This window comes from Perissodus microlepis, chromosome 17, assembly GCF_051167445.1.
Source record: "Perissodus microlepis isolate ML-2025 ecotype Zambia chromosome 17, ASM5116744v1, whole genome shotgun sequence".
NCBI classification, from domain to species: domain Eukaryota; kingdom Metazoa; phylum Chordata; class Actinopteri; order Cichliformes; family Cichlidae; genus Perissodus; species Perissodus microlepis.
Window position 1 is genome coordinate 5,985,612 of NC_140477.1, and position 13,048 is coordinate 5,998,659.

At 38.4% G+C, this 13,048-nt stretch overlaps 1 protein-coding gene across 4 annotated transcripts; it reads right to left on the bottom strand.

Moving 5' to 3' along the window:
* Positions 1–3,962: 3,962 nt before the first annotated feature.
* Positions 3,963–12,371, bottom strand: LOC146369109 (aldo-keto reductase family 1 member D1-like). Of its 4 annotated transcripts, XM_084909970.1 has the most exons (10): positions 12,154–12,369; positions 11,769–11,936; positions 10,204–10,320; positions 10,008–10,085; positions 9,620–9,742; positions 7,031–7,158; positions 6,780–6,945; positions 6,603–6,685; positions 6,457–6,521; positions 3,963–6,366 (listed from the first exon to the last, which is right to left on the bottom strand). In XM_084909970.1, the coding sequence occupies exons 1-9, from the start codon at positions 12,244–12,246 to the stop codon at positions 6,479–6,481; spliced, it is 999 nt and encodes a 332-aa protein (XP_084766096.1). In that variant the 5' UTR covers positions 12,247–12,369; the 3' UTR covers positions 3,963–6,366; positions 6,457–6,478. The 4 variants fall into 4 exon arrangements, with proteins under 4 accessions (XP_084766096.1, XP_084766095.1, XP_084766097.1 ...); XM_084909969.1 differs by having other exon boundaries at positions 3,963–6,521; positions 12,154–12,368; XM_084909971.1 differs by having other exon boundaries at positions 3,963–6,521; positions 7,031–7,140; positions 12,154–12,367.
* Positions 12,372–13,048: the final 677 nt, after the last annotated feature.

Below are 13,048 nucleotides of genomic sequence, written 5' to 3' on the forward strand. Positions count from 1 at the left end.
GACAGATGGTTTGAAACAGGAGTTAAAGAAGCCATTTATGTCCACTGTGAGCGACCATCTTTGAACAGAGGCGGTGGTTTACGACACCAACAGTCTGCCATCTATAATCCAGTTTTGAGTTCCCTCCCCAGACGCCTTAACGCCCACTCACACCCTGGGCCATCTGACCTCAGGAAATCACATGATAGGGTGGGGCCAGGTTTCACAATGAGCTCACCCGAAACCTTGGCTGATTGGGACCCACACCCAATTTCACACCTTGGCTCAGGCGATTAGAGGATCATCAGGGGGTCCTTTTGTCCCTCTGTGGGGGGATACTCCCACTAGGTTTAAATCTGGGACTCCCCACCATTTGACCTTAGAACTGAAGAAGCTTCTCGGATGAGAGGTGAAACGTCTTCAAGCAACTTAAAGAAGTCCAGACGCTTTTCTTTGCAAGCTCTTTTCCAGAAATGTTTCATATCACGATTTCTTTTACATTACATCAGCCTTGTTTTGTTTCCTGGTGAAACAAAACAGTCGGCCTATAGATGAGAAAAACCGATGTATGCAACTTGGTTTCTTCGATAGTTTGGCTGCCTCCTTTATGAAAATTTCAGCAATCATATTTTCGATTGCTGGCTGATTTAATTCCAAGGCTAGCAAAACTAATCCTGCATTTTTAAACTCTTTACACAGGGCTTTGAAAATCACCTCATGGAAGTTTTTGAACTTTTTATCAATTTCATCCTTGATTTTAGCCCAGATGTTGTTGGTATGCTGGTTGTAGATGTCTGAAACTCTTTCCAGACTGATGACTTTGCCTGATTTTTTTACAGTTTGCTTAACGAGTTCTGCCATACAGTTTTCCACCAAAGATCTGTATTTTTCTTTGTTATCTATAGCCTGCATGGTGGCACGGCGGCCTTTGTCGATTGGAATTCTGCGCTTGGCAGTTGGGTTTTTTTTTTGCGTTTTTGTTTGTAATCGAAACCTAAATTGAAACGAAGGTTGTTGAAGTGTGAAATATTCCTATAATCGTTAATGACATTAACGTTACCACTTCCATAATTATGTATTGTGAGGTCCATTAGCTCATGGATGTGATCACTTCCATAATTATGTACTGTCACACCTGTGTGATCAATGTTGATATCTGCAACATGATAAATGACATATTCTAGATTACTCAACTCCTGCTGCAGCTGTGTAAAACTGTTTTGCATTTCGTCCTGGAATGGCCTCACATAATTTGCTACGGCATGTCTCCTGACACTGTCTGGGTTAATCCGAGCTCTTCTGCAGGACATTGTGTTTAATAATAATAATAATAGAACTACCTTCTATTTATAGAGTTGCTAATTATTTGGTATTATTGCAGCAAACCAGCCTATGAAATGGATGAAACACATCGTGACTGGGTTCCAGCGCTACACAAGGGACCTGCTTCAAACATACCACCATGCCAATCAGATTACATCTTCCATGTGAGGGTGAAGAGGTGACCCTTCTGGATGGTGAAGGTTTGCTGCGTTTGGTGAACAGTGTGGTAGTAAAACCAGGGAAAAATGAAACTGGCTCCTGTTAAATATTCTTAAGTCTTGTGCTGTATAAATAGCGGTATTTTTTCAAAAGATACAGTAATTAAAGTAATGTTAGTAGTGGGTGATATGTAAACACTGTCATGATTCTGTGTAAACATTTTGTCATTTGTAAACTATAAATGACATGGATTCTACATTGTAACTGATGTGATGTTCTACAAAGTGGTTTTAATTAAAAAAAAAAAAAAAAAGAGGCAAAAATGAGTTTGTTTCTTTATTCAACTTTTGAACAGTGGTACTCAGTCAGTACATATTCAGTAAATGCAAATTATTTACATGGCAGTGCACTACAGGAATAAATCTAGACCCCTAGATAAAACATTTTGGGTCATTCCCACAACCCACAGCTTTACTGTGTTCCAGCAAAGTATCCAATAGCAGTGACAACTCCTCCACAGTAGCAGGTGGGATTTTTCTTTTTTGAGGACGGCTCCTTTTACCTTTCAATACGGATGGTCTGTTTATGTTTTGATCAAGAGCCTTTTTTTGGGCAGCTTATGGCCAACCTCTGGCTGTATCTTGGTCATATTACCCAGCAAAACCCAGTATGCAGGTTCATCTGTAACAGTCCTTGTGCCACGGATCTGCACTGTTGCTTCTACATTAAACAGAAGAGCAGCGACATGGGTGCAGGTCTCCGCGACTCCGGCCATACAGGTGCAGTGGGCGGCTTCAGCCTTCCCTGTGATGCTCATCATGACCCATGGCTGCAATGCTGGTTCATTCAGTCTTTGAGAGTGCAGTACCTGAAACACACACAGACAAAGTTAATTTAAAGATAAGAACTAATAAGCCAAGGCCGACATAAATGTGTTTTATCTACTTTATCATAAATGTAACAAAGTGTTTAGAAAGTTAGCACATACATGTAATTCTTCATTTTTTTTATGTATCCATTTATAGAACGCTGCATGTTATATTCTAAATCTGCCTGTTCTATCTCAGAAACCTGCCTGCAGAAAATGAACCTAAAGTATGTAATGCAAGGATGTAATCACTTTTGAGATGGAGAAAGCATAAAGTGACAATTATGAATCACTTAATATGATAAGGAGATTCTGCAGGTCATTAATCAATGTATAAAACTAAAATAAAATGTATTTTTAGTGACACAGGATACAAACATGGAAGCAAGATGTATAATTAGAATTATTTATAATAAATATGAATAAATCATTGCAATTTATTTAACCATAAAGAATAACTAAATTCTTCAGGACAATGCACTGAACTCACTAGGTTATCCCTCTAACAGAGCCTCCACATGTTCTCACTCTAATTTCCCCCTGATGAATGAAGTTATGCTGCACTAATCTGAATGTTCGGAGGGAAATCAAACGCATTTCACTCGCAGTACTCAAGCTGACTTACCTTTGTTTGAATGACGACTTGTACGTGCTGACTCCACAGACAAGGTACGAAAATATATCAGGCTACGTCAATAGCGGTTGGTCTTCAGGGTTTCTACTCCACGTCCGTATTTCATACGGGTCCACATTTCCAATGCATGCTATTTTCTGCAAGTACCGCCGCTTCGCCTCTGGACGCAATCGGTCTCTATACAGTCCATTCTCTTTTGACCTATGTACAGAGCCCCGGAGGGGACATGGGAGAAAAAAAAATTAAGACGGACTTTTGTGAGATCTCGCAAAACTAACTCGGGATCTCGCAAAACTTTTGCGAGCTCTCGCAAAACAAACTCGGGATATCGCAAAACTTTTGCGAGCTCTCGCAAAACAAACTCTCGCAAAACTATGGAGCCCCGCAGGGGACATGGGAGAAAAAAAAAATTAAGACGGACTTTTGCGAGATCTCGCAAAACTAACCCGGGATCTCGCTAAAGTTTTGCGAGATCTCGCAAAACAAACTCGGGATCTCGCAAAACTTTTGCGAGCTCTCGCAAAACAAACTCGGGATCTCGCAAAACAAACTCGGGATCTCGCAAAACTTTTGCGAGATCTCGCAAAAGTTTTAGCCGCATTCTTCAGATGCCGGCTCGAAGCCGACCGGGAGGTCGAGGCACGATGTGCCGGGAAAGCGGTGTTCCTCCCGGCTGTAGTAGGTCTCGACCTCCTGTTAGCTTCGAGCTAACGGGAAGAATGCAGCTAAAACTTTTGCGAGATCGGCCCTTGCGAGATCTCGCAAAAGTTTTGCGAGAGCTCGCAAAAGTTTTGCGAGATCCCGAGTTTGTTTTGCGAGATCCCGAGTTTGTTTTGCGAGAGCTCGCAAAAGTTTTGCGAGATCCCGAGTTTGTTTTGCGAGCTCTCGCAAAACTTTTGCGAGATCCCGAGTTAGTTTTGCGAGATCTCGCAAAAGTCCGTCTTAATTTTTTTTTTCTCCCATGTCCCCTGCGGGGCTCCGTACCTATGCGTTGTTCCCCACCCCCCTAAATTTCAGAGCCCCCAGTAATAATAATAATAATAGTAACAATTCAAATAGCTGGGGCTTGATCAACCCTACCTGGGTCACCTGGGAAAGGGGGTCTGATTGTTGAAAGGCCCGAAAACCTCTGTGACTGCCATCAGCAGCAGTTATGCAGATTAAGATAATTTTATTGTTTAAGTTATAATAAATAAGTTAAAAATACTTGTTACGGCCCTAGCAGGGCCTCCTCCTGAAGGTGCCTGTGTGGGCGTGTCCCACAACCTCTTCTGCCTGAGGTGCCACCTTTCCCTTTTGTGCAGCTGACTCTCGTCAGTAATTAAAGAGATTTAAGCCCAGGGAAAGGTGAGTTCTGGGCCAGGGTGCCGTGTGAGTGGTTACAGTTAGTGAGCTGTGTTATTGTGGTATGCAGCTAGTGAGCTGCTCTCTTTCTTTTTGGCTTACGTTTTACTTTATTGACCAACGCCTGAGTTTTGTTTGTTTTCTTAAATGGTGATAGCGGCTTGTCCGTCTCTTTTAGTTGAGCTACTTTAATAAAACTCTTTAATTTAACCCTCATGCCTTCTTGTCTCCTTTTTCTGACCCGGACACTTCGTGTTACTTCCCTCTCACCGCCTAGACCCCTCAGGGGAACGTAACATTATTTTAATATATCAGATTTAATGTATACATTGTTTTAAAAATACACATTTAACGGTTTTACAAAATGGTTCCAGGATGGAACCAATGTTCAGTCTGTTTTCCACCTGTGGGAAGGAGTGCACACTGCAAGATGCGTTTTCATTAACCCCTGCAAGTTAATGCAGCCAATGAGGTATGCAATTTGTATTTTATGTCGTAGTAGAAAAATAAGATGTTTGTTTGTGACAGAACTGTCGAGTTTATGGTAGTCACGTGTAATATGTTAACATTTTGTAAAGGTCAAATTGTGAGTGTTTTTATGTTGTTTAATAATGTGCTTTATTGTTTATTCTCTATGAAAACAATTTATTGTGGAAATTGATTATTTTATATTTGTACAGTTCTCACAGCATCGTTGGTGGCACCTGTGTGCAATAAATGCCAGTAAAAATCAAGAATGCCTTGTGTCTGTTTTTCAACTTGGAGGGAGTTACATCCTCCTATGACCCAGGTTACGTCACTGATGATATGTCCAGGGGTACCAGACGGTGTATCATAAACTACCTGCGGACCAGAGTGTTACTGAGCAAACCTACAGCATCTTGAGCTGGAGTGGGGCACAGATTAAGTGTTCAGCAGTCATTCATTCATATCAGTCATGGTGGCTAAACTCTCAGGTTGGTAATAAATGTATTACCTGTATAAGAAAAAGTATCATGTAAACAAATAAGAGCTTAACAGTACCTGTTATGCTTATTATAGCTGTTAGCTAAAAACGCTAATTTAGCTTAGTTTGCCTTTGTTTGAGCTTTGACAAACATGATCGACTGTTCCCATTAGAATTCCAGTTATCATCTTGTACCCCCTGAAAGTCCTGTATGCTTTGAGAGACCGCTACAGTAGGGAAACGTACAAAAGAGTGTCCAAACCATTGTAATTTTGGCTTATTTCTGTCTTATATAGCATCCTGACTCCTTAGCTAACTTAATAACTTTAGCTAAAGCGAACAGTCTAATTCACAGGTGTTGAACTCCAGACCTCGAGAGCTGGTGTCCTGCAGGTTTTAGATGTGCCCTTGATCCAACACAGCTGATTTAAATGGTTAAATTACCCCCTCAAGATATCTTGAAGTTCTCCATAAGCCTGGTAAAGAAACTAATCATTTGATTCAGGTGTGTTGACCCAGGGTGATATCTGAAACCTGCAGGACACCGGCCCTTGAGGCCTGGAGTTCAACACCCCTGGTATAATTCATTAGTGCAGTATTACTGGATCACCTCTGTTTGAAGTGATATGGTATGATATGACTACCACTGAAATGGCAAACTTTGTGCTGGATTATTGTGCAGTTTTCTCGAAGGACCCGGATGTATGACCCCAAAAACTGAATTTAAGAACTAAAACTGAATGGTGAAAAGTGAAACTGAAAGCATTCAAGAGCTAAATTTAATTCAAATTCAGTTTTAAAAGCTGTTATTCAGGTTGAGCAATTCAGATTTGGTCTGAGCAATGAAAGTGTTGGCAGGATGAGAACACCATCTGTCCAGAGTTTAAGCTTTCTATACTTAGTTAACAGTCTTGTTTTGATTTAGCCACACCTTATCTTTATTCTGTAGTTTGCAAACATTTACTATCCCAAGTTTGTTTGTTTTGTCACTCAAAACTTATCTGTAAGACTTTTACAAAACTAAAGACATCTGTGAGAGCAGACCTTCATTATTCTTCCCACAGCACGGCTCAGCAGTGAAACCCTTTACCTGAGGAAGTGTATTATATTGTGCTGTAAATTAAAAAAAAATTTAAATTAGCTAATAGCAATTAAATATTATTTTTAGCAAAGTAAAGATGCCAAATTTAATCACTCTCGAACAATGTGTTGCTGTTTGTGGCGTCTAGAAGTCATCATGAAATGGATACTCTGGATGGTCAGACCACCTGTTGAGCCAGAAAAGAGAAATATTAATTGGAGCCGTTTGTTCAAGGAGCAAAACTTGACACAAGCTGCACTATACTCACATGAGAAGCTCCACAAAGCGGATGTTTTTGTTCAACCCTTCAACTGCCTTCATATCAGCGTCAGAGAGAGAGAAATCGAATATCTGGAAAGTTGGCAAATAAGTCTGATTATATTCCATGCGTCTGGTTTTCAGAATGCACTTTTTGCTACCTACACACCTAAAATTATAAACAAACCTCAAAGTTTTCCTTTATGCGAGCAGGGCTGAAGCTCTTTGGGATGACCACCACGCCTCTCTGTACATTGAACCGCAAACACACCTGAGCCGTGGTCTTGTTGTACTTTTTGGCAATCGATACCAGCAGGTCATCTTCCAGCATTGGGGGGCATTTTAGGTTTACCCTTTATTGAAACAGTGATATTTTAATATCAATCAAGAGAGGCTGAGAACTTGACTAGCTACTCATAAAATGAGTGTGACCCATACCAAGATGGATCTCTGGATGTTCCCAGCGGGCTGTAACCAACAATGATGATACCATTCTGCCGGCAGTATTCAAGCAACTTTGGCTGGGTGAAATAGGGGTGGCATTCAACCTGTAATAGAGCACATATCTATACATACACACATATATATTTGTTTCTGATGAAGACAGCTTGGCTTATTCCTTGCGAGTGTTATGAACCAACACTTCCAAGTGCATCTTGATTGTTCATGTTACTTAAATAATAACTTCCTATCTCTGTTATGCTTTCATTGATTCAAAGTTCAGTCCTTTCATACTGATATTTCAGGCAGTAAACTTACTTTTTAAATAAATTTGAAGTTTTCCCCACATTTCTGGGCGGTATACATTGCCTGCATTTTGTTCCTATACCTCTGCAACATATCCATGTCCTATCCATACAATGTTCACATATCTATCAAAACACAGCTGTGTGTGTGTGATTTAGTTAAAACATATTGGGCATATGTCTAAAATCTGAGTCTTTCTGTTGTATTGTTCATTAGCTGTATGCGCAAATATTCAAAGACTGAAACTAAAGCCTTCAGCTGGTTGTGCCTCAGATTCTTTCTTCTGACTTAAAATTGCCGCTGCACAATAGAGTAACAAAAGCATTGACTCTTGAAACACTACTTTTTAAAATGAAGAATGGTTTGCACATTTATCTGCTGATCTTATGGTAAATATAGTACTGTACATTTCCCAAGTCTCGAGTATTTATATTTCTAATAAGACACTTTCTTGTAAGTGGTGCTGAGCAATAGTTCTCCAGGCTTTCTGAAGACAAAGTTTTACTTTGGGCACTAGCTATTTTTTCACTCTTTTATCACGATTATTAAAACACCTAACACTGATCTATGAAATCAGTGTTATCAGTGTCACAAAAAGGCAGCTAATTCAAAGAATGACTCATTGAGTCTACACATTACAGAAAAGTTAGGAAAGAACCAGTTTCTTTAGGGACTTATTAGTATCCTGTAGTAAAAGAAAATTTCTTCCCATGTCTTTTATCTAAATCTCTGCCATGAATAACACGATTTGATGAGCAAAGAGCTTTTAGCTGGAAACTTGGCATATCTCAGTATGGTGTGAGGAAACTGGACAAGTGGAAGAAAGAAAGAAAAAAGCTTGCAGAAGAAAAAAAAACATTACAGCAGATGAACAGCATCTGAAAGCCATGTCCTTAAGAAAACAGAAAAACTGTACCAAAGATCTGATATGGGACCTGAGTGCTGTATCTCATCCTTCAACTAACCCATCAACAGTTTGTTGAGACTCACTATAAATGGTCTTTGTGGAAGGGTGGCTGTCAAGAAGCCATTCTTAAGGAAAAGAAGCAAGAAGAAAAGGCTGAATAGTGCCAAATTACACAAGAACTGTGTCAATACTGCGCCGTGCTACCTCACTGAACTCCTTAGTCTATATACCCCTGGGAAAGCCCTAAGATCATCAAGACAATTACTCTTAGTGCAGCCTAGATCCCGGCTAAAGACCAGAGGTGACCGTGCTTTTGCCCCGGCAGCCCCGAGCCTCTGGAACAATCTTCCTGCTGCTATTCACGCCTCTGATTCCATCTATTCATTTAAATCTCAGTTAAAAACTTACCAAGCGTTTTCAGTTAGTTAGTTCACATCCCCTATAGTTTTACCCTTATGTTATTTATCTTCTACTAATGTTCCACTGTATAAATACCCCCACCTTGTATTTATGATTACCCAGTAATTTTATCTTCTAAACTATGCTCTAATGTTTTATTTCTTATTTTGTCTGTACTTTTTTTGGGGGGGGGGGGGCGGGGGTTGTGAACCACTTTGGTGTACCTTCGGTTTTAAATGTGCTATATAAATAAAGTTGTATTGTATTGTATTGTAAGAACTGGGATGAAAATCAGTGGCTACAGGTCTTATGGAGTGATGAATCCAAATGTGAAATTTTATGTTCAATTTGTAGTCAGCAGTCTTTGTATGGAGGAGGTCAAAAAAGAGGTACAACAGTGAGTTTACACTCATCTATAAAACACAGTGGAAGCTTTCATGCTGCATTTCAGCCAGAGGTGTTAGGATTTTGCATTTTGAGACACAGGAAAGCACAGCAATAAAGGTTCTTTTTGTCTATGTGAGGTGTGGGATAGCTATCTATCCTAAAGCTCTGCCTGCGACTAGGTGTTGGGCAACATGATGACATTAAAATATTTGTTTTGATAACAAACTTCCAGCATCTAAGATTTAGTTCTGTGCCATGTTCTATTGCACAACTTGAGGACTTGGTGTACAAAAAACACATGCACACACAGAGAGAGTAAACAAGTACTTCCTGACACCTCTAGATGCATAACTCCATTCAGAAAGCTTTAAATGTATCTAACTGAACAATGGTTTCTAAAATGTCCTTATGGCTATGCAACAGAACTTAATTATTAATTAGACTGTTTTTCTAACTAAAACATGATGAACATTGAAAGCACAGCTCCCCTCCTGCAAAGAGCAAAGATTTTTGACCTTAGTATTCTGAAAACAAGTACTTAGTAACTTATTTCCAGACAACTGCTTGCTCAATAATGTACCACTAACCTGGTTTGACACAGGTTTGTGTTTCAGCCCCGGCTTGTTAAGGATTAGCTCTAGTTGTCGCTTGTTGAAGTTTGAAACCCCAAGAGATTTTACAAGGCCAGCGTCTTTACAAGCTTCTAAAGCCTGTGAGAGACATAGGAAAGCACAATAATAAAACAATATAGTCAACGTTGAACTTTGAAACAATTTAAAAGCTCACAGAAACAGTAAAACTGAGACACTGTTGAAGCTGTCATTGATTTTTACCACATATCTTTTTGTATTTAACTATAAGTTAAAGGACGCGTGTACCCAATACTGTTGTTCTGTAGCAGTTATGTTGTCTTCACATATGTTAGGAAATCACTGAAACTAAATTTTCTTGAATAAGCAGGCCACCAAGTCTCACCTCCCATGTGGCACAGAGGTTCGTTTCATGATAAAGCCACTTCCCACTCTCATCTTTGGGGTTAAATTCATCTCCTGGCTTCAGAAAATTATAGTGTTTCAGTATAGTATAGTATTTCATTTGGTGCAGTAAAACCTCATGAAATTCAAATGTAAAAATTAAAAACTTGTTATTAAGTTTTCACATGTGTGCATACCTTGAAAGCCATGGGCAGTTCTATAATATAGAGGTCAACATAATCCAGCTGTAATGTCGTCAGGGTTTTCTCTAAAGTAGGTCGTACTAGCTCGGGTGGATGAAATGTGTTCCACAACTTCAAAAGAAAAGAAGAAAAGTTAACAAATGTAGAAAAAAGCTACAGAACTCAGTATTTGTTTTTTAAAGATTCAAAGGTAAGTCATGAAAATTAATATGTTATCGATTCGTATGTTATCCATACCTTTTAAGTTTCTCACAGGCAAAAAGCATTTTAGACTCGTTTTTGGTTAACTTTTGCCTTGAGGGACTTTGTAATGTTTGTCTCGAAAGGTGTTGTACAAATCAAAATGTACTTACTTTATCTTCCTTATTTTTTTGTGGTTCAGGGAAATAATATTGGTATAATATTCAGATTGGCTTTTTTTCTTATTTGCATTATTAGTTATTTACTTTAAAATAACTAAAGGAGTTGTACTTTTTTGTCACTTTGGCCACCATTTTTGACAGGAAAAAACACATTTTTAAACTTTTAATTTTTTGTTGGCATCAACAATTACACCCAGAGAAATCCTGCTAAACGCATTTTTCATGCATTCTCGATATAGATGTTAAAGCTCATCTAGAAACATGCATGCTAGGAATGGTGCAACCAAAACCTGTGCATGCTGTCATAGTGCTGGATTTGTTTAAATGAATTAGAAGAAAAACAACCTGCTTCACCCTGAATAACCTACATAAGGATTTTGTGGATTTGTTATAAATGGAACTTGTTGTTCGAGTTCTAAAAGTCTTGATGATCTTCATGCATCACTGAACTCTTGAGGTGGGAAGTAACAAAGCACAAATATTTGTTACAATTTTATACAATTTTCTATACTGCACTTCAGTAGTAAAACAGGCTCGTTACTTTTGCCTTAACGGATTTGCTTTAACGGATTTTTGTCACTGTGAGCCGACATTGTGTTTTTGCATATTATGATACATGCAAATCAAACTGAGGCTATTTAAAGACTACATGAAAATACTCTGTAGATTAGTTTGGTGTACTGTGATGGGTTTAAAGTAAAGAAGAGTGTGTGACCGGTGCACAGTGACTGTGGTTTCATGAGTTTGCATGAGTTCTACATCAAGTGTAGCAGAGATTCATATGAATTTTAGCTGATGATTCTTAGATCTATTGACTGATATATATTTTTTATTTTACTTCTTTTTCTTCAGATTCAAGCTGAGTATACTTAGATTGGAAAAAACTTAGGCTGAAGTTTGTATTCCCATCTACTAATATTATTTTATCATTGTGTTAACATAGCCCAAGTTTCAGTTAGCTTTGCACAGAAATAGAAATGTCCTCCAAACAGCTACTAAACAGCCTGTACTTTTTTACTTTTACTTGAGTAAAGAAGTTGAATCAGTACTTCATCTTTTACTGGAGTAGTTTTGAACAGTAATAGATGTACTTCTACTTAAGTACAGAATGTGTGTACAGAAAAACAGAAAGAAAAAAAAAGTTCAACGGTCAAGGTGCACAGGAGAGGCTCACACGAACAAGTATGCTTTGTAAACCTTTCCACAATAGAAGATGTCCTCTCTTTTCACAGTTCCATCTGCTATTTTGTCCCTTATTGCTTGCCCCACTTCATGTTCATTGTAATAGATCAATGCTCCGTCAATATGTCTGTAGCCCGTCTCGATCGCAATTTTGACAGATTCATATGTAGTTCCTTTAGGAGTCTGTCAAAAAAAAAAAGAAAAAAAAAGAAGAAGTACTGGAAGTAATATATAGTATAAAATAAAATAACAACAACCATAATATAATAAGCACTCAAAAGTCACAGCGAAAAACAAACAAACAAAAAATCCTACCACTATTTTTTATTTATTCATTTAGTTTTTGCTTCATGACACATGCACAACGATATACAATATACAATTAAATCATGAATCTTACCTCGCGGGGATTTGCATAAGTTCCCAGTCCTATCAAGGGTATGCTGTTTCCATCAGATAGGGGAATGGAGTGACTTTCTGCTGTCAATTCCATGTTTAACAAAAATGTTTGTTACAAAGATCTTGATGCCTGACACTGTGCACTCACTCGAACTTTTGAATACTGTCTAAGAGGCTGGCTCCTCTGCTCTCTACTCAGCCAGAAACTCCTCCCAAATGCAAAGTGCCTCAACTGTTGCTCATGAAAACATGAACAACCGGACACCAAGACAAACAATTACAAACGGAAGTGAACACGCTATCTGATCATCATGAATGAGACTAAAATGCTATACTATATGCTATATTATATGTTGGATTAAGCTTTCAGATACTGGTGAAAGCTGGCAGTGACAATGGGATTACGCTGAATTTATCTACCCCCAGTTCTTCAGGTGACACGGTGTTGAAAGCCAAAAGGTGAGAGGGAAATTAAAGGGTATTATCAATGGGACTATTCCACTCCACCCTCATAGTGGTACATCCCATCTGCCTAGTATTGAAAAGTCTTTCAAGATTCAAGAGCTTTATTGTCAATACATGAGTATACACAGTTTACAGTGTACCGAAATGCTGTTTCACCCCAAGCCCCCTATGGTGCATTTATATAAGTATATAAAAGATATATCTCCAAGAGATATAAAACTAGGATTTACAACAAATAATATGCTAAATTTAGGGATAAAAGGGTACTAATTACTAACTATACAATACTATAATGATAACTGTACAAAAAAGTCTTTGATTTATGATTGACCTGGAAATTATATTAATTTATACTAATACTTATACTAATGTTTTTTTTTTTCAATAAAAACAATAATAACAGTAATAGATTACCTTTAAATGTAACTTGC

Excerpts from the sequence above, each read along its gene's own strand:
- LOC146369109 (XM_084909970.1), bottom strand. The coding sequence starts at position 12,246 with ATGGAATTGACAGCAGAAAGTCACTCCATTCCCCTATCTGATGGAAAC. Across the intron at positions 11,937-12,153 it reads CTTATGCAAATCCCCGCGAG|ACTCCTAAAGGAACTACATA; the intron begins GTAAGATTCATG and ends TTTTTTTGACAG. Across the intron at positions 9,743-10,007 it reads ACCTCTGTGCCACATGGGAG|GCTTTAGAAGCTTGTAAAGA; the intron begins GTGAGACTTGGT and ends TGTCTCTCACAG.